Source organism: Silurus aristotelis (genome assembly GCF_946808225.1).
Source record: "Silurus aristotelis genome assembly, chromosome: 29".
Taxonomy (NCBI): Eukaryota; Metazoa; Chordata; class Actinopteri; order Siluriformes; family Siluridae; genus Silurus; species Silurus aristotelis.
Window position 1 is genome coordinate 1,017,635 of NC_139602.1, and position 24,241 is coordinate 1,041,875.

General features: G+C 40.2%; 2 protein-coding genes across 2 annotated transcripts; both read right to left on the reverse strand.

The window, feature by feature from the left end:
* Window positions 1-209: 209 nt before the first annotated feature.
* Window positions 210-5,733, reverse strand: LOC310722833 (uncharacterized protein). Its single transcript, XM_083535583.1, has 4 exons — window positions 5,334-5,733; window positions 3,005-5,293; window positions 2,768-2,900; window positions 210-1,624 (listed from the first exon to the last, which is right to left on the reverse strand). The coding sequence occupies exons 2-4, from the start codon at window positions 3,100-3,102 to the stop codon at window positions 650-652; spliced, it is 1,206 nt and encodes a 401-aa protein (XP_083391709.1). The 5' UTR covers window positions 3,103-5,293; window positions 5,334-5,733; the 3' UTR covers window positions 210-649.
* A 1,560-nt stretch (window positions 5,734-7,293) lies between these two features.
* ostm1 (osteoclastogenesis associated transmembrane protein 1) lies at window positions 7,294-13,674 on the reverse strand. The gene is made up of 6 exons (XM_083535736.1): window positions 13,190-13,674; window positions 10,792-10,906; window positions 10,291-10,388; window positions 10,091-10,201; window positions 9,833-9,998; window positions 7,294-8,831 (listed from the first exon to the last, which is right to left on the reverse strand). Exons 1-6 carry the CDS (start codon window positions 13,517-13,519, stop codon window positions 8,776-8,778), a joined length of 876 nt encoding a protein of 291 aa, XP_083391862.1. The 5' UTR covers window positions 13,520-13,674; the 3' UTR covers window positions 7,294-8,775.
* Between the last annotated feature and the right edge of the window lie 10,567 nt (window positions 13,675-24,241).

Consider the following 24,241-nt stretch of genomic DNA (forward strand, 5'->3'; position numbering starts at 1 on the left):
TTTGCCATTCGCACACAGATTCCATGTAATATTTAGATGCTGTTCAATACATTAATGAAATCTGTATAAACACTGCGTTTTATTTCCTAAGACGCTGACTTTTTATAAAAATAAAAAAAAAGACTTGATTTCGTCGATCCTAATATTAAAAACAAATGATTAAATGATGTATTTATGAGCAGTGATTGTAACCTGTACATTAGGAGTTCTCAGAGTTTGCCACTGGAGGGTAGCAATGCATTTATTATTCATCATTTACTTCATCCAACATCAGAGCACGAGGTTTTTCCGTTTATTTAAACAAATATACATACAAATCCATAATAAACATTAAACAATAATAATTACAATTTACATTTAAAAAATCTCTTTTATCCGCATATTTATATACAGTGAACAGTTTCACATTTCACATTTTCTCCATTTTCTCTTATAATGAGCTCCACTCTTCTGGGATGATGTTCCACTGGATTTAGTGAAGATTTTTGTGAGATTTCATCAAACCACTTACTACAGTCAGTTACTGATGTAGCTGAGGAAGTGAGGAGGCCACACACGTCCAGAAGATCTTCCACAAGCCATGTAAAGCAGATCTTCATGGAGCTGGCTTTGTGAAAAGGCTATTCTCCTGCTGGAACAGGTTCAGGTCTCATAGTACAAGTGAAGAGAACTTCAGATTACCCTTTTTCTTTGTATTCTTTCGTCCCAATGACGCGGCGACATCCTGGCGTTTCGAGATTCCTCCCAGACTCCCAGAGTGGCCGTACTGGAGCTCGTGAAAAGGCGTCTGAACGTTCGCTCGCTCTCCTACACTTTCTCCTCCTACGGTGGCATTATCGGTCTCCAGATACATGTTATACAAGATACAGCAGGTTCTCACGGCCAGCTCGGTCTGCTTGACCGAATTCAACAGCAAACACGTCAACCTCTGAAACCTGCTCCTCAGGCTCCTCAGGGAGCCCTGGACCACCCTCAGAGCCGCCTGGATCCTCAGGTTGTACCTCAGCTTCTTCTCTCCGAGCATCCCATAATCCGGAAATGGCGTCAGGAGGTGTTCCGAAAGCGGAAACGCGGCGTCCGCGACCACGTGCTTGCCGTGGAGCAGGTTCAGTGGATCGTCCCGTAACGCTTTTCCGACGTCGGTCTCGAGAAGGACCCGAGAGTCGTGCCAGCTCCCAGGATGCTCTGCGCTCACAAACGTGAAGCAGCCACGGTGCTCGCAGAAGGCCATGAGAGTTACAGAATACGTGCTGACGTCTACAGGATCTCGATACACCTCTGGATCAGGAACGTCGGCCGGCCGGTCGATGGGAATGGAACACGTTCCGAGGACACACACGGTCCCAGGAAGACCGACGTCCATCAAAAACCCGGCTGCAGAAGCCTCGGCTTCTTTGCGCCTCGGCCAGCGAATTTGATCGGGAAAGTTCTTTGCGATCAAGAGGCAGAAATCGTTGAGCTGGAGATGGATTAGAGACTCGCTGGTGTGGAAACGAGCTGCGACGCTGCTGAGAGACTCCGAGGTGGAAAGTGTCCACAGGCTGGCGAGCACCGCGTGCGTCACGGTCCATCCCTCCAGTTTACGCGTCGCCCAGTCGCAAGGAGACAACAAGTTCACCAACTCCTACAATCAACACACGACGAAAAAACGCACTCCATTAGAAAACAATTACACTGTTAGGTCAAAAGTTTGTGGACACCCCACCCTAAGATTGACTCGTCCATCTTGGCGTGTCCTCATTCGCTCTTATAATGAGCTCCACTCTTTTGATGACGTTCCACTAGATTTTGTAGAGATTTATGAGAAAGGTTTGAGCTCCATAGCGGGCCACTTGGGAAGCAGATCTTCATGGAGCTGGTTCAGTGCACGTCATGCTGCAAACAGTTTGGAATAAATGTGCACTTCTAACATCATGCTCGGGGAACAGAACCACATATGGGTCGGGTGTCCCAATACTTTTGGCATTACCGTGTATATACTGTTTAACTGTATATCGCCACTAGGGTTGCAAAGGGGTGGTACATTTCCAGAAACTTTTCAATGGGAATGTCATCTGGGGAATTTTTGTAATATTAAAAGTTGGAAACTTAATAGGAATGAATTAGAAATTTGGGGGAAATTTTAATAAATTGTATCATATAAAAACATTTTGCTTATTTGTTTTGTTTATGCATGCAAACTAATCAAAACAAAAAAATTAAAAAAAAATTACTTTGATTTAATTATACAAAGCACAAGGAAGTTTTAAACATAAATGTATGTTATATTATGAAATGATGATGTGTGATGGACGAATGCAAAGTGCATGTAGGGGGCGTGGCCTCACGCTATCGGCCCTCTTCCACATACACGAAGCCTTACAGCATCACTGTGATTGGCAGCTGAAAGAAAGTAAGCCCCTCCCACCCAATAGAGTAAAATCAAATCGACCAATCAAGTGTAAAAATAATAATAATAATAAAAAATAAAAAGCATACAAATTAATTAATTCATATCCAGGTTGATAAATGAGGCTTAATTACATACATCATGATGTCAAAATATTCTATCGCTCAAAATATGAAGAAAACCCGCTAAAATAATAATAATAATAATAATAATAATAAAATTGGAAATATGTTTGGTTGGTATATGTTTATAATGTTGACCAATTTATTCATGGATTTAATGAATCAATCAATTATTGTATTAAGTTTAGGTCGATAATTAATTAATTGGTTATAGTGTTAATTAATGTATTAAATTTTTTTTTTTATGTAAGCCTACTTCAACTTGTGGGTGTGAGAGCTGGAAGCACTTCTGAAAGTCCAGGACTGAGAGACTAGGAACTGTAGCACTGAAGTAGTTCCTACTGCCTTCATCATCATCTTCTTCTTCATCATCATCATCATCATCATTTCTGTGCAGAAACGCAGAAGCAACGCTTAGCATGCTAGTTAGCTAGCCCCATAGGTGTTCTGCCCATTTTGACCCACCAAAACGCGGAGAAACCCCATAACTCACCCGGTTCCTCGCGCTCTGAGAGGAACCCTCAGGTCCACGAGTTCTTCTGAGTCGAACTCATCTGCTAACAAAAAGGCCATGCATCTCTCCAGCGCCATCTTCCTTCTTCTGCAGGGTTGCCAAAGACCTCAAAATCCCCATGAACTACCGAAAAAATTTTTTTATCCGTTTCTATTTTTCTGACGATTAATTCTTCTATTGATCTCGAGAGTCGTTTTATAACAAATGACCCAATGTGTGACCAAAAGTATTCGGACAGCCCCGACTTTTCCACCAAATATGTCGTTGCTTCCCCCAAACTGTTACACTAAGTTGCAGACACATTTCTAGGATGGTGGTAACATTCAGAAATTGTCCCTTCACTCCCAAACCTGTTCCAGTGATGCCCCTGTGGACAAAGCCAGCTCCATGAACATCTGTTTTCCATGGGTTGGATGTATGTGGAAGAGCTTGAGTAGTAATTAAGTCATTAAGACATTTTGTCTCAATTTACTTGTATAATGAGCTCCACTTTTCTGGCAAGATGTTCCACTAGATTTAGTGTAGATTTGTGTGAGATCTCATTCAGTCACTTAGTAAAGTCACGTACTGATGTAGGTGAGGAAGAGGTGAGGAGGCCTGGGGTGGTGTTCGCATTCATCCCAAAGGTGTTCAATAGCGTTTGAGCTCTACAGAAGGTCACTCAAGATCTTAAACACACATTCAACCCATGGAAAGCAGATCTTTATGGATCTAGCTTTGTGCACAGGAGAATTATCATGCTGGATTATGTTTGGGTCTTCTATTTCAAGTGAATGGAAAATTTGATGGTACAGCATCAAGAGACGTCCTAGATAATTGTGTGCCTCGAAATTTGTGGTATCAGTTTGGGGAAAAGAACATTTACATTTTCTGTTTTTGTGCAAGTTGATTTATGTGTTATGTTTGTGACTTCACATATGCACGTAGGTATGTCATTGTGCTATTGGTAATTATTTAGACAAAACATATACATATAGAGTGATTTGTATGCACTTGTTTATTTGTACTCCTTTTGTTTATTTGCGATGATAATTTTTTTATTTAATGTAAAAGTCTAACCAGGGAAAAGAGCTGCAAACTAGCTTTATACATATGGGTGGAAAGATTGTGTCCCAATACTTTTGGACCCTTTTTACTTTTTTTCACAGTATAACAAATAGATAGAAGTACACGGCACGGTTTCTCGTAACATCACGGCATGTGAGCTTTTTTTTTTTTTTGTAAAGGATGAAATCAGTAGTCAGTCCAGAAATTTGGGGCATCGGCAGCGCTAATAAAAAAATCAAGATCCTGGAAAAAATAAGAGATGCACTAATCAATTCTGTGCCACTACAGAATCAAGTATTTGCTAATGAATCGAGGCAAAGCATCAGATACAGAAATAACTGATGAAATACACTGATAGAGGGAAAAAGAGAGAGAGAGAGAGAGAGAGAGAGAGAGAGAGAGAGAGAGAGAGAGAGAGAGAGAGAGAGAGAGAGAGAGAGAGAAAAACCCTGCTCAGTAACCTTTGTCACTCTCTCTCCAATCCTATTGACCCTTGTGCAGACAGGAATATCGAATGATGAGAGGCCTGATGATGAGACCTGGCTTCTTCAGACTGAAGAGGAGCTCTCACCCGATGTCCCCTAATCAAAGTTAAATATGCAGGAAGTAATTACACGGGTCATAACCCCACTTCTTAATTTACTTCCTTTTTTTTCTCCCTGACATGATTGGAAAACGGTCCTGAAAAACATGTGAAAAAAAAAAACACGTTTCCACGCTTATATCTCCAGGCTTATCAAATCAGAGCCTTAAAACTGCTGGCTTATTACTTAATACGTGTCTTAAAACATCTTTGGAACTCATGAAATTATTTAGAAACGGTTCTGAAATGATTAAAAAAGGTATAATCGAGGACCGGATTATAAAAAGTCTGGATCTTGAGGGGTAAGACAGGTAATAGTTCCAAAAAAACAACAACAAAACTAATATACAGTAAATCTGCATCTGCATGAGGCGATATCACAAAGTTTCGAACCATAGTTATTCTAACACACCAACAGAGGGCAGCACGGGGATGTTTGCACAGTCACAGAGAGCACCGACCCTCATAAGTCAGCGCGCTGAAAGAATTGCAGAAGATGCTCGACACGCTTCGAAAAGAAGATATCCGGGGCGCATTCCAGATGTGGCAGGAACGCTGGGAGCGCCGTATTGCTGTGCGAGGGGACTATTTGAAGGTGTGTAGATGTAGATAAATCAAGTACTTTCTTGTAAACAGAGCTAAACTTTTAGATACCAACTCATATTTCACTAATGCAACCGTTTTTGAGCTAGCAGGCATCAGACTAATTTATTTAAATGTTTTATTTATTTATTTATTGATTGATTAATGTTAAAATGGTATTTCAATTTCATTGTGCTTTTTATTGCCGTTGAAGGCTTACCGGATTTGCTGCAGGACAAGCTTGGGTTCCTGTATGTGTAGTATGCCAAAAGTTTGTGGACACCCACCCATCACATTGGAATGTCTCCAGTCTTGTGGGAACTATATTTTTAGCGTGTCGCTGTGCGGATTTGCGTAGATTTTGTGTAGTTTGTGTCATGCCGGAAGAGGATTTTTAGTTCTACCGCATGCATTTGCATCCTGTACAAATCAATTTTGTGGTCATAGTTTGCAGAAGAACATGATACAGGTCAATTAATGTCTGAACACTTCTGGATTTTGTATTATTCAGTACTTGATTGAGGAATAAAAGATGTTGATGGAAAACGAGAACGACTGATTGTTTTTATGCTTTTCGTATTAAAGGATTTGGGAGGGGGGGAAGGGGGGGGGGGGGGCACAGTTTCAACATCAGAAGTTTCCACTGTTTATAATAAACACACTTCAAATTTTTTTTTAATAGTCTCCCATTTCCTCTACGGACCCCTATCGATTTCCCCCCCTTGTCGAGGCTTTTCAGGATGTCTCTTCCAGCTGATGCACCCATTGAAAAGGCAGGAAGGGGTGCAGAAGAAAGGGTCAGATGTTCCTGCCCTTGTGCCATGCCCCCTTGCAGAGATGCTTCTATTGAAGAGTTTCTACTGAAACCTACTGAAGGTTTCTGGGGTCGTGTACTGTTCGGGATGTGAGGTGTCACCGCCAGCTGTTTGAACATCTTGAGGATTCAGCATTGTGTGTGTGTGTGTGTGTGTGTGTGTGTGTGTGTTTTGATAAACTGAGGATGGAAGGTGGAGGGCAGAAGGTGATTAGGAGAACGCAGGAGAACGTGGTCAGCGCTAAGCCGCTGTATGACTGCCATAATGAAGGGATTGTAAAATCTCTCATAATATTATAAACCCCCTGATTTCGAGACTTTGACCTTTGGCAGGTAATAACACCCTCCATTCATACGGCTGGAAGTCTCCAGAGAAATCACATCTAATCATCACCTCCTGGCCTGCGTTTCTGAGGGTTTTTTGGTCACACTTCCAGTCACAAAGCACTTTATTCAGCCTGATCAACATAAGAGTGAATAGGAAAAACCTCACATGGATGACAGCTGGAGAAGGACGTGACGGAAATATACTCTACATAACCATAGTTATTAGATATTTTGATGTTCATGTGATACATTTTTAAAATCCTCAACAAGATATTTAGCCGTTTTTTGAAGATAAATGCTTAAATACCTGCACTTATGCAATAATTCCTTGGTGCCAAACCATTCCTGAAGCTTTACCTTTTCCGCAAAAATATTTATAAACAAACCCTGCAGATTGTCCGTATTAATCACTACTATAACTTATACACAAAACATAGCAATTACAGTTAAACTACATGCACAAAACTTTTGGGCTTCTTTTTGAGCATAATCTCCATTCACTCTTATAATGAGCTCCACACTTCTTGGAAGATGTTCCACTAGATTTTTGGAGATTGTTAATAAAGGCAGATACTGATGTAGGTGAGGATGTGAGGAGGCCTGGAGTGTTACTTCAATTCATCCCAAATAAGGTTAGATGTCAAAATGGCGAGCTGGATCTTCATCTTCAGGAAGAGGGCGGAGTCAAAGCGCAGGAGGGCGCAGAAGTGAGATGACGTGGAGCGTTTTTTTTTCCCCGACGATCATCATGCATGAGTTTCCGAACAATTCGTCTAAGGTCTTCCTGACCTCTCGTCGTCTTCCAGCAATGTTTTTCTGCTCTTTAAACTTGCCCGCCGCTTGAAACACATTGTGAGGAAAAAAAGTCTGGGGAACACAATCATGTGACCTCTGTGATGCAATGAGACAAACAACTTTGTTTGAATTGTTAGTTTATTTTATTACAATTGTTTAAAAATCAGCAAACTGGAAAAAAAATCCAGAGTAGGTCATTAGTTTAACAACAACAACAACAAATAAAACCCTACACACAAACACCCCTGCCTTCACATGAGCCCTAAGAAGCAGCTGATTTCAAGGTATTTTGTAATTCTCATAATTCTCTTAAATCCTAACGGTCCAAAAGTCACCACTAATATTAATCCTAACCCGGTCTGTGACGGATAATCGCCTGCTTCCTCTCGTCCTCTGAAGGGGTCGATTCAGGCGATGTACCGGTTCTTCTATCGCGTGAAGACGAGGTTTTTTTAAGCAAAAGTTACTTTCACCTGTGCGTTTTAATTTTTTCATGAAATCTCAGAATCTGTGTATTCAAAAAGAGTCTTTTCCAGCACCCTACACCCCCCCCCCCCCGCCCTCTAAGCAATCATATGATTGAACAAATCGGAGCGCAATGCGCTTAAAGACCAGTGTGATAAGTAATGGCGCAGCTCCACGAGACCAAAAAGCCAAGCTTGTTTTTTTTTCCTTCTTGTTTTTGCCCAAGTAACTTTATCCTACATTTAGATTATCCGATCAGGATGTCGACGCAAAACGGACGCCGAGTAACCTGAAAACAATGCTTTAGCAAATGATATCCGACCTGCCAAGCCAGTGGACTCTTATTCGGGTTGAATATACAGCACAGCAGTTAACTCTCTCGGTCTTTACACACATTTCATACATTATTTATATATTTATATATAAAATCTGTTCTTTGCCGGACCAGAAAACCAGTCAGCCAGCAACATCAGGATCGTATAGTAATTTAAAAACACATTAGTACAGAAAAAAAAGTGGTAGAGACGCTCGGTTCATATACAAGAGGAAGGTAAAAAAAATAATAAAAAAGAAAAGAAGAAAAGGCTCGTCCGAAGCGTCACGTGACGCGCATAGTTCTTTAGTGCATTCTCCTTTCATTTCAGCCATTGCTTTTACCTCTCCTCTCCTCTCCATGCATGCACCACGTATTTATTAATGGATCACTAATGGACATCAAGTGCTCACAACGGCGCTACTGCTGCTATGTTATATGTACGAGCCGACGCTGCTCTCGCCGAAAAAAATAAATAATAAAAAGCTTTTAGCGGCCGGGACGATGTCCTCTTAGTTTCGCAGCCAGATGACGGAATAACCGGTCGAGACCGAACCCGAACTCGGAATTCTCGTAAAAAAAAAAAAAAAAAAAAAGGTGAGGTCTGGGAAACGTCCTACTCTCGAAAAACACGCAGAAGATCAGAACGTCGTGAAATAGATTTAGAATTAAAGCGATTTAAATAAATTACCAGAATGTCCGTGAATGATTTACAATCCATCCCATTTCTATCTGTTTTTTCTTTTCGGATGAACGGAGAGGTTCTCCTCGTCATCTTCTACCTCATCATCATCATCATCATCATCATCTTCTCTCTCCTTTATTCAGCTGTACTTCTCTTGGATGTTCATCAGACTGTGGCTGGACTTGGCTCTTTTGGCTGCACAAGAATAATCAGATTTTAGTCATTCACTAAAACCATATTTTACTTATTTTAAAAAATTTGGATAAAATAAAATAATAATAAAAGAAATAAAAAAATTATATATATATATATATATATATACACACACATACATACACACATACACATACATACACACACACACACACACACACACACACACACACACACACATTAGATTTAAGTGGGTGGAGCTCCACATGGCTCCACCCCCAAAACTTATGTTGATTCAGATATCAAAGATGGGATCATTTTAGTGACTTGGTTCTTTGTTTTCTTTTTTGTCCATCAAAATGAACAAATCTTTTTTATTTTTTTTTATTTAGTTAATTTCATCCTTTGAAGAGGAATTAAATGAAAAGTTGAATTTTCAATAAGCAGATCCCCAGAACGTCTACATGAACAAACTACGTAGCGTCAGTGTGAGTCATGTGACAAAAGAACGAACGGCTCATACTAGAGAACTCATGATGAACAACACAAGTCTGTTTCCTGTGTAATGCACTGCATCTATAGGAGTCGCATGATAAAAGAGTGAACGAATGACTTGGACTGGAAGAATCGTTGTTACCAACAGAGGCTTTGCTTGTGCGCGTCCAGTAGAAAATTAACGAATCACCCTTTGAGACTCGATTCCGTATCTCATGAGTCACATTATAGACTTGTTCAAAATAAAAGATATGCAAAGAAAGAATTTTCTTGTTCTGAAATATAAATATAAAGCACCTTTCCTAATGATTTTTCCCTTATAAACGAGCCCTGACACCTACAGGCACGTCTGATTGACAAGAGAACCGATAGATGATCGAGGTACCGATAGTTTTTCCGGCTTCTGGTTCGCTGTCATTACGAGAGCGGCCCCTAGAGGCGAATCACTAATGATAACTGCTTTAGTGTCATTTAACTGCTTTAGAAACATAATTTTCTGTTAAAATTTAGGGATCCGTACGCAAGAGTGCCACTCTCATCCTACTTACGGTGTATGAGCTTGCGTTTCTTCTGCTCAGAGTGCAGATAGTTGCTTAAGTAGAAGATGAGCGGAAGGAAGAGCATGAAGCTGGACACGGCGATGACCGGAACGTTCTCCTCACGCTGTAAAGAACATTTGTAGGTCGTGCTCCACAAATGCCTCGTCATGTTCATCTAGGGAAAGACATTGGACCAGGGGGGGTTACAAAGTGCACCGTTTGAACGTTTCTCTCCGTATTTATTTAGGGTTCAAGTTCAGTGTTTACCGCATCCTCTATATCGATGCAGAGGGAATTGTTGTTCGACATTTTACTATAGAAATCGTTGAGAACTTTATATGATGGCCTGCAATCTACACACAGCTTGGAGTAGTTCCCCTGCAAAACACCCACACAACAAACTATTCACTGCCTTATAAACTGTACCAAGAACATCTAATTATTATTATTATAATAGAATTCATTACCTGCTTGTATTTTTCAAAGCAGCTCAGCGACTGATTGTGTAGATCCAGGAAGTAAAGTGTTGTATTCGACACGCTCCCCCGATCTTTAGACAGACAATCTGTAATAATGACCGATAACCAATGAATGCGCAAAGACACGGACCACAAATACATTAAGCCAATAGCTTTGTGGCCACCTATAATAATATAATATGCCTCACGTCTTATCTTCTATTAAAATGTTCCCCAAAATTTTTTGGAGACATGCAAGATTTCATTCAGCCACAAGGGGGCGTTAGTATAGTCAGGTAAGGGAAGCAGGAGGCCTGGGCATTTACATTCATCCAAAAAATGTTCTATAGCAGGCACCTCAAGATCTTCCACATACATCCAGATCCTATACAATCACGTGCTTCTGATTTTTTTGGAGAAGAAACAGATTGGGGTTAGGGTTAGGGTTAGGAAACATTCAGGTGTCCTGCACCGTGGGTTTAATATGTACACACATGACTGACTACTCACTGAGACATTCAGACATCGTCCAGACGTCTTCCAGATAATTGTAAAGGTTGATGAGCAGCATCAGTCTGTCTGAGCGAAAGAGGACCTCCTCACAGCTCATGTTCCCGGGTCCCATCTGTGGGCGAAAAAGTTTTTCCAAAACCTTATTCCATCAATCAATCAATCAATCAATCAATCAATCAATCAATCAATTTACTCATTCATTTATGGCCACCTTTATTCTGAGCACAAACAAATCTTCTAAAGACCCATTAAACCCATATTGCAAGGATGCAGTGTGGACATCAGAGGTCTAAACGCTCCCCTGTTCTCATCTAATACTAAAATCCATCAAAAAATAAATCTGCTGCCATGGCAGCAGTGTAAGACGAGCGTCCAAGCCTGGGTCATTTGGGATGCCGGAAAACCGAAAGAAATTGCAAAGGAATCTGTTGTTACTACTAGTGTTGCACAACATACCAGTACTAGAAAGGTTTTACGATACCCTGCTTTTAAAAATAATACGATTCCTCATTTTATTAGTACCAGCACTTTAAGAGTGGCAGCTGTAGTTCTGATGTTCGTCAATAGGGCGCAGTGTGTGGGCAGCAGTGTGTTTTTCCTCTCAGATGCACACCGACTTTCCTGGTAATCAAAGGAAATGGAGGCATAAAACTAAGTAAATGTGTGTGTGTGTGTGTGTGTGTGTATATATTTTAAAGGTTAAAGTTTCATCAGACAGCAAACATTAAGTGTTTATTAATAAATAAAAACAAAGTTCCATTATTAAGCTACTTTTCCTGTTTGTTTGTTTTTTTTGTATCATTTTGGATTGGTAACATGATTTAATTTACGAATCGTATTGAAGTCAAATTTTTGGTATTGTGACAACTCTAGACACTACTACATAACTAACTAATAAAGTACTACAATTACTCAGTAGAGGTCGGTCGATTTATCGGTTTGGCCAATGAATGACACAGATAGTCAATTTTTTTTAAATTCCAACCGATAGTTTTTCTGGGTTGCGTTCGTGCTGAGACCGACTGCTGTCATTATACAGTACAAGAGCGGCCTCTAGAGGTAAATGTTTGTGTTGATACGCGAGACTGCCCGCGGAAAAGATCAAACAAAATTGAACTAATTTTAAAAAATGTATAAGTAAAAACAATAAACAATACTTAAATAGCATTTATTAACTTCGGTTAATGTTACTAATGGAATCTTACTGTAAAGTGTTAATTAAATGTCTACACAAAGTCCAGAACATCAAAATAGAAACGATCAAACGTAGATATCGGGAAAATCTGGTCGACCACTATAAAGATTATACATACAAAATAAATAAAACACATTACACTATCTAGAATTTGTGGTCACATGATCAATCAGTACCGTACCATTCCAGATTTGTACTCTCTTTTATTGTAATAAGCCCTTCCACTCTTCTCTTTAAGGCTTTACACTAGATTTTGGAGTGGCATGGCTGTAGGGATGACTGTTCATTCATGATCTATGAGATTAAGACCAGGTACTGATGGAAGAAGAGGTGAGGAGGCACCAGTTCCATCAGCATCCCACAGTTCCATTAGTTAATCGAGATACTCCAGGTTCACAAGTTCCCTGTTGTTCTGCCTGTTCCTCCAGTTCTTTCACTTCCTTCGTTCCTCCAGTTCATCCCAAAGGTATTAAGTGTTGGGTAGTGTTTTGAGATCAGGGCTCTGCATGTGCAGGACACGAGTTCTTCACCAACCTTTACCTCCACACACTTGTCTTGTCTTCACGGAGATGGCTTTGTCTACAGGAGGTTGATCACGCTGGTGTTCTATAAAAGGGAAATCCGAGCACTAGGGCTACTTACTGGTATGGTATTAGATTATTAGACTGGTGAAGAGCTGAGGAGAGTTCCACATGAACAGCCAAAAGATCAATGAAGTTACTGAGCAACTCAGGAAATATGAGGACTGTATGTGTTGACTGTGTACAAAGACTTAAGACTTCATGAACTGCACCTCAACAATGAAGGAACTGTAATGAATGGACATGATTGGTAAATATTGGAGCTCCTGGGACAGAAACAGAAACTTTGAAGGAAGAAAATTTGATCTCCAAGCAGATGCAGATGATATCAATATAATCATGAATCCTGGATTAGAGCGAAAGATCCGGCGTGCTTGGTTGTTTGGTAGGAAGGTTGTGTGATCAGTGGAAGGTTCAGTGAGTGATGGTGTGATGCACATCACGAGTTTGTTGTCACGTGACCAGGCTTTCCAAGGGAACTTCTGCAAAAATAAAACCCCCCATGGCTGTGTCTCAAATAGTCCTGGATTGCACATGCACTTCAGGAAGGTTGCCCAAAGCTTGTGTAGGTTACATGTACAGAAAAAAACCCCAAGAAGAATAAGAAATAAACACGTACCCCTGTGGAGATGTTCGCGAAGACCTCCTGGAAGCTGTTGTTCCTGCCATAGCAGTTCTGACACACTTTGACAGGTCGTGCGCTGGACACCAGGCAGCTCGCTAAACTCGAATACGTCCGACCATACTCATGCATCAGGTCCAGGCAGTATTTAGTGATCTCCTGCTCCTCAGACATGCTCAGGCTCAGAGAGGGGAAGAAGAGGTTCTCCTGGAAATCACGCGCTGTTCGCTCTTCGTCTCCACTCGCGTCTGAAGCACGGATGGAGATCTGATCTGAGATTAAACTCAGACTGAATAACAAACACAACACACCATTTAAACTCCTCATTTTCTTCACAACTTCTCATAAGCGCTTCAATTCCACTGGTCCTGGTCTGCTGCACACTACTTCCTGTTTTCCGCGAACTCGCGCTAATCACGTGACTCCAAATCTCGCGAGGTTTTCTATCCCGCTGAACGTAGACTCAGATTTTGGCCTTGGATTTTTATCTTCTTCTTTTCCATTTTCTTCTTTTTTTCTTTTTCTGATTCATTTGCTTCCTTCTTTTTCGTATTCTTTTTTTTATTGTTCATTCATTCGTTTTTTTTTTACGTGTTCATCTTCATTTCCTTTTCTTCTTATTTATTTTTTCTTTATTTCTTCTTCTTGACTTTTCTTTTTTTTTGTCTTCCTCATCTACTTCCTTTCTTCTTCATTTTTTTGTTCTTCTAATTTCAAGCATGCTGTTTTCATATTATTTTTTATCATCATCATGTTGTTTATTCTTTTACAGCTCCAGAATCCTAAGCTTGAGCTCTTGTGTCTGTACCTCCATCTGTTTCTTCCTGGTCCTCTGGTTTCCTCCTGCTGCCCAAAACAAGTCCCTGGTTGGCGGATTACCGATGTAAATTTTTCCTAAGAACCTAAATGAAGATCTACACCAATTCTTGTAACCACAAGCACATCTTTAATCTGCGATTTATCTGCACGCTGCGTGTACAATACAAGATGATTATCCGAAACTGATGGCTTCTTCTTCTTTTTCTTCTTTCGCCTGCTCCCATTAGGGGTCTCCACAGTGGGTCATCTGTCTCCATACCCCCCTGTCCTCTACATCTGCCTCTTTCACCCCAACTACCTGCATGTCTTCCCTCACCACATCCATAAACCTCCTCCTTGGTCTTCCTCTTTTCTTGCTTCCTGGTGTATCCATCCTCAGCATTCTCCTACTGATATACCCCATGTCCCTCCTCTGCACATGTCCAAACCATCCCAATCTCGCCTCCCTCACCTTGTCTCCAAAATGATGGCTTCATGATTGAGATTTTCCTACAGTAACCCAAAGGTTGCGAGTTCACATCCGAAGATTGGCACGAGAGCCACTACCGGCTCCTTTAACGAGACCCTTAATCTCCAGCTTCTCATCTGAAAGCCTCAATTGGATTTCTGCCTCACTTGTGAGTCACGTTGGAGAAAGGAATCGACAGGATATATAATTGCAAATGATTAAGGATCATAGAGTTTAGGTTTGAGGAGGGAAACTCACAGAGTACAACGGGTTGGTTCTAGAAAGTGCAATATGATGCATGTGTGAGAATAAAGAATATATATATATATATATCACTACTACTATATTTGGATGTGAAAAAAACGAAATTTTCACGTGATCTAGGAGATCCAAAACTGTTCCAGCTCTATGGAGATCTGCTTTTGTATGTATGTGGAAGATCATGAGTGGCCTGCTGTAGAGCTCAAACCCTACACCAGTACCTGACTTATCATATATATATATATATAAATTCAGGAACTGATGCAGGTGAGGAAGTGAGAAGGTCTGGAGTGGTGTTTCAATTTCTGCCAAAGGTGTTCAAGGTGTTTGAGCTCTACATCCTAAATCATAAAATGAACCTCATTTAAAACTGCAGTTTAAAATGTAAGCATGAGCAAATGTGTGTGTGTGTGTGTGTGTGTGTGTGTGTGTGTGTGTGTGTGTGTGTGTGTGTGTGTGTGTGTGTGTGTGTGTGTTTGTGTGTGTGTGTGTGTGTGTGTGTTTGTGTGTGTGTGTGTGTGTGTTTGTGTGTGTGTGTGGTAGCAGCGGGTGGAGAAAGAAGGGGTGTGTGCGGTTTGTAGTGATGACAGGCTGGTCAACACATCTTCAAAAGCTGTTTCTCTGCCTCGCCTCAGGCCTGGAGAAGAGGAGGGGGGTTTCACATGGAGTGTGAGCTTCTCGGCTCCTCAGCTTGCAGCTGGAACATTAGAGATGACTGGGGTCACCACGCTTCACACACACACACACACACACACACACACACACACACTGAGATGCAGGGGTATGGGAATGGCATCTTTTTTTCTGAACACATGCAATAAGTCAAACCAAATCGTTTTTTCCCCCTCCCAGTCCTCTTCTTCTACATATTTTATTTCTCACTTTTAGAACAAACATACTTCAACACACACACACACTCACACACACACACACACACAAACACATATACACACACACACACACACAAACACATATACACAGCACCTCTTTTGCTCGTCTCGAGAGGCGATATGAAAGCTTTCATCGCTCCGATCCCGCGTTTTTTGACACTGTGCAATTTCCGAGCGCTCGCGTCCACAAAAAAATAATTACGGAGTCAAGGTAAACGATCCGCAGGCCCTGATTCTGATTGTGGTAATTGTCATCCACCCTCGAATCAAGCCACTGCAGTCAATGGTCTTTAATGCGAAATTAGTGCCTCTTGATAACTTGCAGTCCGCGGCAATTCCGCAGTCATCAGAGCTAATGGAGACTAGCGACGCCGAATGCGGCGTATTAAGGCCTATTCTCACGTCTCGTACATAGCGAGAGCTGCAAGGCCGGACGGTAAAAGCGGCGTGTTTTTTCCCTTCTCACTGTGTGGTTTGTAGCTTTAGCTCGCCAACTTTAGCGTCGTTAAATGTGGGAAAAAAATTCCATTTGTGATCGTTCCCATCCCCCGTGGTGTGTGTGTGCAAATCTCCATTTATTCCTAGTATTCATGGATTTCTACTAATATTGTGTATTGAAAAGCTCCTGCTTCTTTTACTGAAGTCTTTTGTTTTGTTTACCTATTTCACACTTGTATTTCAGTATTGAGGGTAAATGTTGAGCTCCTTTTCCTTCTTCTTCTTGTCTTCTTCCTTTCTCTCCTTCTCTTTCTATTCCTCTTATTATAATTAGTAGTAGTAGTAATTGTGTTAGTATTAATTTTCTTTCCTCTTTTCCTTCTTCTCCCTTTTTTCCTATTCTTCTTTATCGTTATTAATAGTAATTATATTAGTATTCTTTTTCCTGTCTTCTTCTCCTTGTCTTCCTCTTCTTCATCGCCTTCTTCCTCTCTCTCCTTCTCTTTCTATTCCTCCTATTATAATTGGTAGTGGTAGAAATGTTATTAGTATTCGTTCTCTTCTTTTTCTTCTCCTTACTCTTTCTTTTCCTCATTTTCCGCTACTTATTATTATTATAATTAGTAGTAGTAGTGATTGTGTTAGTATTCTTTACTCTTCTCATTCTTCTACCTTTTTCTAATGTTCTTCTTATTATTGGCATCATTATTAATAGTAATTATATTAGTATTCTTTTCCTGCCTCTTCTTCTTCTTCATCCTCTTTTTCTTCTTCTTCTTCTTCTTCTTATTATTATTATTATTAATAGTAGTAGTAGTAGAAGTATGGATACATGTTGGATTTGGATTTAGGAACTCAGTGGAAGAGAAGGGGTTAATCATTGCCTGTGTGCTTGACCTCGTTTTCTAAACTTGGCCTTCTGGGACAGAGGAGCTGTAAAGTTATGCAGAAGTTATTCTCTGTCTTTTCGGCCCGTCCCTAATCCTCCAAACCCGAGTTCCTTTGGGTGAGCACTGTGCTTCTTTTCTTGTTTGAGACTGGCTATACAACATAAAGTCACAGCGCATTTAATGCTTACTGCAGGATGGGAGTGAGCATTTTACCAATGCCTAGCCTATATTCTCTCTCTCTCTCTCTCTCTCTCTCTCTCTCTCTCTCTCTCTCTCTCTCTCTGTGCGTCGTGTGAGTCCACGACCCCCAAATCCTACCCCTCTTTGCCTCAATGTCTGACCCGAAAGACAAAAAAAAGCCCAAGCCTGATTTCCAGCGCGTCTCTGGGAAATGTCGGAGCCGATAATAGAGATTTCGTTTCCATCTTTTACGCACGACTTGGTTATTGTCGCTTCTGCTTAGTCGCAATTCCTCCTCGGAGATTAAGTCTGACTTCTCCAATCACACCGGCCAAAGTGGCCCGAGCTGAGAAGATGACAGCGCAGGAGGAGAGGAGAATCAGGCTTTCTGATCTTCTGCTTGACGCCTGGTTTGCCAAGTGTTTCCAGTGCAGTCACATAACGCATTGGGGACTATTATTTACTGTTGGTTTTGTTTGTTTGTTTGGTTTTTTTTTTTTTTTTTTATAATTTTCAGATTTAAATAATTTCCACCCCTATTTATAAAGTTCCTATCCTTGGATCGACATTCTGTAGAAACTCCTTCTGAGGACACCAGCGCATCCAAACACTAAAAACTCCAACTTTTCCCAAAACACTTCCAAACTTCCAGGTGATTTTCGCAACACTTAGATTTTATACCTTTCATTTAACCTTTTATTTTTAGTATCATAAACACTTTTTTTTCCTGCTGCAACATCAAACAAAAAAATAAATAAACAGAAAGCAGAAGACTTCTTCATCAAGAGCAGAGAACTCAATACTCACCAAGAGAAATGCAAAAATGAAGTTCACTCGCATTTTCAGCATGTTGTGTGGAACTATGCTTTTTCTAGTAAAAAAATATTCTTCATCCCTTCATCCAATGTTCCAGTCGAATTTTTTGAATTAAGATTACATTACTGGATCGAGATAGATAGATAGATAGATAGATAGATAGATAGATAGATAGATAGATAGATAGATAGATAGATAGATAGATAGATAGATAGATAGATAGATAGATTCTTTTTAAGCCATCATCATCATCATTATCATCATCATTTTTCATCAATTAGAAATATCTGCATACTGAGGTATATAATTATTTTATAATTACATTTTCTGTTTATGTTCATGTCTTGTAAAAAAATTCAAGATAATTACTTCCTGATTAATGCTGGCCACTCCCCCTTTGTATGACGTCACATGCATTGTCGGGATATTTTCATTGTCGAGTTGTTTCCATGAAATAAAATAGAAAGTTGTGGTTTTTACGTGTCGGGGCAGAGAGTAAACGATAAAGAAAGATGTGGCAAAAGTATTGGCGCTCCACGTTTAGGTTTGATTGTTCTTGTGGTGTCTGAAAAGCGTGATGAGGCTGAAACAGAGCATGCTGAGGAAGTGTTTTAATGGTGTTTTGTGTTTCTGAACTCTCAGCTCTGAGACTGGATGATTCCCAAAATGCACAAAGGAGCACAAAGGCAGCATTGACTTCATCATCATGCAGTGGCTCAGCTGATGAAAAAAATAAATAAAAACGACGTGTTTCATAACAACTCACAAACCCCCACTCTGTCCAAAGGCAGAGAACTGGACCTGTAAAAAACTAGTTCAGTAGATATTTTACTGCACAAGGCTTCCTCTACACTGAGGAGTCAAACATGGCACTTTTAAATGACGTTCTTTTATTATAAACTAATCATTAAACACTGGAAATCCAATGCACAAATGCAGACATTATAACTACAGCCTATACACTGTGCAGAAGTCACGTGCACAGAAATGATGTAAATAATGGAACAACACTATATTATAAAGTGCAGCAACCCCAAAACTAACACAATGAGTATTAATCAAAATGATTGGCTGATCTATTTAAAGCATTCCTGTTTTGGACATTTTTTTTCATGCAAATCCCATCAGCATTATTTTACTTTCTTATGAAATAATTAGCTTCTTTTACTGACACACAGACATTGTTGTGTGCGTGAATAATTCATTTTGGTTAAAAGGAAATAAACAAATAAATATAAAATTGGAAAGAAATATTGATTAATTATTTAGTAATAAAATTTTTTTAGCTATTCCTGCTCTTTCATATTTTAATGATGATCTGGAAATAAAATATGGAACATATGGATTTCTGATGGTGTAAAAGAGTATTTAAAGAGAAAAGAAAAATAGCATTTAAGATGGTGTTAATCAAATAAAAAAAAGTGTTTTCTTAAAAAAATAAATAATTAAATAATATTCATAATAATAATTTATTTCAAAATTATGATATTCAAAATTCTACATGATATGTAAAAAAAAAAAAAAAAAAAGAAAATTCGATGTTTGTAGTATTTCTTATACGTTTTAACTTTTTTTTTCACCTCCTCCTGACGCGCGCTCACTTGCGCATAAAGAGAAAAATGTAATAAAAAATTGGCAGGATGTTAATCAAATGAAAAATTGTATTTTCTTTAATTAATAAATTAATTAAACAATTAATTGCTTGAATGTTTCGTTGATTGATTAGTTGGTTGATTGGTTGATTAATATTAATAATAATAATCAAATTCCAAATGAGATTAAAAAAAAAGTATTTCTTATATGTTTTTTCCCTCCTCCTGACGCGCGCTCACGTGTAGTCCGCGTGTGCGCGCTCGCTCCCCCGCTTTGCGCCAATTAAAGCAGAACGTGCAGCGACCGTAATGGGGCCCGGGGCTGATTGTTTTGCGCGAACAACAACAAAAAAAACCCACACATAGGTCCCACCCCTCCGATTAGGAGTCCGGGGGAGGTAAAGGAGGTGTGTGAGGAGATAAAGTGGCGTGGAGAGAAAGAGCGTGAAAGAGGGAGGGTGTGTGTGTGTGTGTGTGTGTGTGTGTGTGTGAGGAAGCTTGTCTTGAAGGGCTTCTAATGTCAAAAGGACAGACAGACAGCTCCTGAGTCAGCGTCACATATAACACATATATGATAGAATGTTCTTACAAAGAAACCTGCATGGATTAAATCAGACCAAGAAGTTTAAATCTGACCCAGAGATCACAAAGGCTAATGAGACCTCCTTCCTTCCAGGAGACTTCATATCAAGGCCTCAGGGCCAGTTTTAACCCCTACAAACATCACCTTACTAAAGTCTACATCACACTGGTAGGACACTGATGTCTACCTGAGGTTTTAGTGCTTAAACTGCCCATAATCCCCCAATGTATATATACTATCTCTTAGTATTATATTCCACATATATATGATTATATATATTTTGGTATAAACCCGGGGTATTGGTATATATATATATAGTGTATATTATAAATTATTATATATATAATGTGCCTTGCATATGTTTTGCGCACATTCACATTTTTTCTTTTTATATAATATATATACCTACATCTATCTATCTATCTATCTATCTATCTATCTATCTATCTATCTATCTATCTATCTATCTATCTATCTATCTATCTATCTATCTTTAGCTCAATCATGATTTTGTCTTGACGTAGAATAGTTGGTAAAGAAAATACATAAATCAGAAATGTTTTTTTTCCCCACATCCTGGAAAAGGTTTAAGTCTCGTAGTTTAAATGAAGAGAAAATGTCACGCCGCAGCTTCCAAAGACGTCCTGCATAACTGTTTACCTCCAACTTTGCAACGTAGGGTGGGTGTCCCAATACTTTGGGCCTAACAATGTATATTATAATTGTAATATAAAAAAGGTGTAACCACATAGACCATATTTTGTGTGTGTGTGTGTGTGTGTGTGTGTGTGTGTGTGTGTGTGTGTGTGTGTGTGTGTGTGTGTGTGTGTGTGTCTTTTAAAATGAAGACCAAAAAGACAAAGATCTGCTATTATGAAGGCCACACGCACACACACACACACACACACACACACACACACACACACACACACACCGCCCTAACTTAATTTTCCAGTAAGAGATGAATCAGTCCCTAGGCCTAATTAAAAATATGTGATGATGATGATGATGATGATGATGATGATGATGATGGTATCGGCTTGTGACTTTTCTAAACGCACTAATGACGCTGATCATGAAAAATAACAAAAGCTAGAAAGCTAGTGTGTGTGTGTGTGTGTGTGTGTGTGTGTGTGTGTGTGTGTGTGTGTGTATGGGTGTATATGAGGCGAAGGGCCCTTTCCTACTGAAAAGGCTTTGGCCGAGATGTAGTAATGTTAACTTCAAGTGGCTCCCTCTTTTCCCTCCTCTCTTCCCAAGGCCCCAGGTTGCCTTTGCATGACATCATCGCCGAAGCATGCCCCCCTGAACCCCCCGTGAATCTCCCCGTCGTCACTCCAATTGAGACTTGCTGCTCTGCAACTCATACGTTTTCTTTCCCGTCTTCTTCCTCTCCCTTTCTTTTCTTCCCCTCCTTCTTTCCTTTCTCTCCCTCCTCTCCTCTGACAATCCCCTCCCCTTTTTTCTTCCTTAACCAGGAGAAGGCATTGTCTTGCAGGCAAGGGCCTGATCAAAAAAAAAAAAAAAGAAGAAGAAAAAAAAGCAGCCCGCCCAAACCGCTCCCTTTCTGTAAATTCAATAAGCCCACCTTAAAGATTTGCCTAATTAATGGATGACATCTTTGGCTAGAGCAGAGGCGAGGTATTTTGCTCGAGCTCGGTCATTGTTGGCCTCCTAATTAACTTTCCCAGGTCAGCTTGGGTCTCAGCAACCTGAGAGTGAAGAGCTCCATTGTGCTAGGAGTTGTAAACTTACTTCTTCTTTTTCGTTTTTTTCCCCTTTTTCCTTTCGCTTCGGCACTTAAAAGGGAAAGCAACTATAGGGAACAGAAAATATCCCATTTAAGGCTTTTGTAAGCGAACTGCCTGCACATGGTCCAATAAAGGAAATCTTTTTAAATAAGCGTCAGTGGTCCTCCCTACAATCCTCCCCTCCTTTCTCCTCTCTTTTCCTCTCCTCTCTTTTCCTCTCCTTTATCGGAGCGACGGGGGAAAGGTTATGAATGATAGCTCGGGTGTCTGACGAGTGAGGGCCAAGGCCCGGGCTTCTGTGTACCATTTGTGTTTGAGGCTTTTAAAGGAATTCGGGTACAAAAGTAAGGAGATGGGAGGGAGGAGATGGGACGGGATGGTAAAGGAAGGGAAGGGGTTTGAGAGAGAAAATAAACTCTACACTCTCTTTCTGGCAACTGTATAATTATGATTCTATGTGAAGAATAGCAAATAAAAGTTGCTACTATAAGAGGAAGTGACACTTATTGGTTCAGACAGTGGTTTTGAAACTTCGGTTTCTGGTGCTCCTCTTCTCAAGATCGGTGATCGACCAATTAATTAATTATCTAACAGATAGAATGCACATCATTAAAAAAAAACTTAATACAAAGACCACAACAGGAACAACCTAAACTGACCTGTTGGAAAACAATGGAGTCCCTTATTAACACCCCTCTTTCTTTATCCACACACACTCACCGTCTGTTCATTCTCTGGTCAAATACAAAAAAAATGGAGCTTCCTCACTTAATGAGAGGGGTGTGATGTTCCCACAGTCAGAAAGGAAGAACAACAGTGGTAGAACCTCCATTAGCCATTAATTTGATGGTGCAGGTTAAACAATTTACACCAGTAATTCTCCCTCTTAAGCGTCCGATATTAGTCAGGAAGATATCAATTGACAAAGCAACAGGTCGTCTTCATTTTTATACACTATATGGACCTGATTATTAGATTTAAATATCACAAATAGTCCCCATTCGCTCTTATGATCAGATCCACTCTTCTGAGAAGATGCCCCACTAGATTTTTGTGAGATTTCATTCAGACACATGGGCGTTAGGAAAATCTGGTCCAGATCTACATCCAACCCATGGAAAGCAGATCTTCATTAAGATGGCTTTATGCACAGGGTCACTGTCATAGATTTATGCTCACGCCGCAACCACAAGGGTGTTAGGAGGCCTGGGGTGGTGTTCCAATTCATCCCAAACATGTTCAATACGGTTTCTCTATAGTAGGCCACTAAAGATCTTTCACAAACATCCAACCCACGGAAAGCAGATCTTCATGCTGGAACAGGTTTGGGTCTCCTGGTTAAGTGAATAATTTCATGCTACCATATTAATCCATAGACATCCAATACATGTGGAACAGTTTGGGGAAGAAGCACATCTGGGTGGGGAGAAGTTAGTAAGGTGTCCCTTTAGTTTAGTATTTTGGGTTAAATATCGTGCAGGACAAATATAATAATAATAAAAAATAAAAAATAAACACTTTATGGATAAAACCAGGTCTTGTGGGTGAGTGTTGTGCTTTTTCTCGTATTTATGTAACACTGCGGATTTCTGTACCTCTTTCCTACCAGGGATCCGTCAAGAACTTGTGGCGATGACCGTGCAGCATTGCATCACGCCGCTATTATTTCAGGATTATTATAATCGCGGTGTGATTGGATAACTTTTGGCAGGCACATCGTTGCTCCAGAATGTTCTATTCATCAACTGTCACGTGAGGACATCAGCAAACCGCGACGCAGACGAGCGGAGGATGAAAGTTACAGTAAAATCATAAAGCCTGGTGATATATTGAACCGTTTGGTGTGAACGGCGCGACGCTCCTCCATCCAGCTGTCATCAAAAAATATATTTAAAAAAATAGCATGATAATGGGAAAGTGAAGAGTGCAAGAGAAATGTCAGGGTTGAAGGTAGTATTATATAGGAGGGGGTTTATGGGTGACCTGAAGCAGGGAGCACGTTCCCCAGGGAGTCCAGAGGCCGACATCAGACCGATTTCAGTGCAGCGACATGATGGCATCTCTGATATTTTAATATTAATGAGCAGCCTCTTCAGCTCAACAGGTGCCAGGGCGGCACGCTACACAATACTAAAGCCTCTCCAGTGTCCTCTATACACATGACCAGCCCAGTTAGGGCCGGTGTGACTTAAAGGGGAAAAAAAAGGAGACGTACAGCGAGCACAAGCAAGAAAGAAAGTCAGCTATTTGAGAAAGAGAGAGAAAGAGAGAGGGAGAGAGAGGAGAAAAAAATAAAGACGAAGGCCCAAAGAAAAGCGATCCTTTTTGAGTCGACTCTCGTGAAGCCGAAAACACGAGGGCCCGATATTTCTCCTCTTCTT

Bases quoted from the DNA above. Each gene is read 5' to 3' on its own strand.
- LOC310722833 (XM_083535583.1), bottom strand. From the start codon at position 3,102: ATGGCGCTGGAGAGATGCATGGCCTTTTTGTTAGCAGATGAGTTCGAC. The intron at 2,901-3,004 runs GTGAGTTATGGG...GTTTCTGCACAG, and splicing joins CTCAGAGCGCGAGGAACCGG to AAATGATGATGATGATGATG. The intron at 1,625-2,767 runs GTAGGCTTACAT...TGTTGATTGTAG, and splicing joins TCTCACACCCACAAGTTGAA to GAGTTGGTGAACTTGTTGTC.
- ostm1 (XM_083535736.1), bottom strand. From the start codon at position 13,519: ATGAGGAGTTTAAATGGTGTGTTGTGTTTGTTATTCAGTCTGAGTTTA. The intron at 10,202-10,290 runs GTAATGAATTCT...GGTGTTTTGCAG, and splicing joins GCTTTGAAAAATACAAGCAG to GGGAACTACTCCAAGCTGTG. The intron at 9,999-10,090 runs GTAAACACTGAA...GTCTTTCCCTAG, and splicing joins GCATCGATATAGAGGATGCG to ATGAACATGACGAGGCATTT.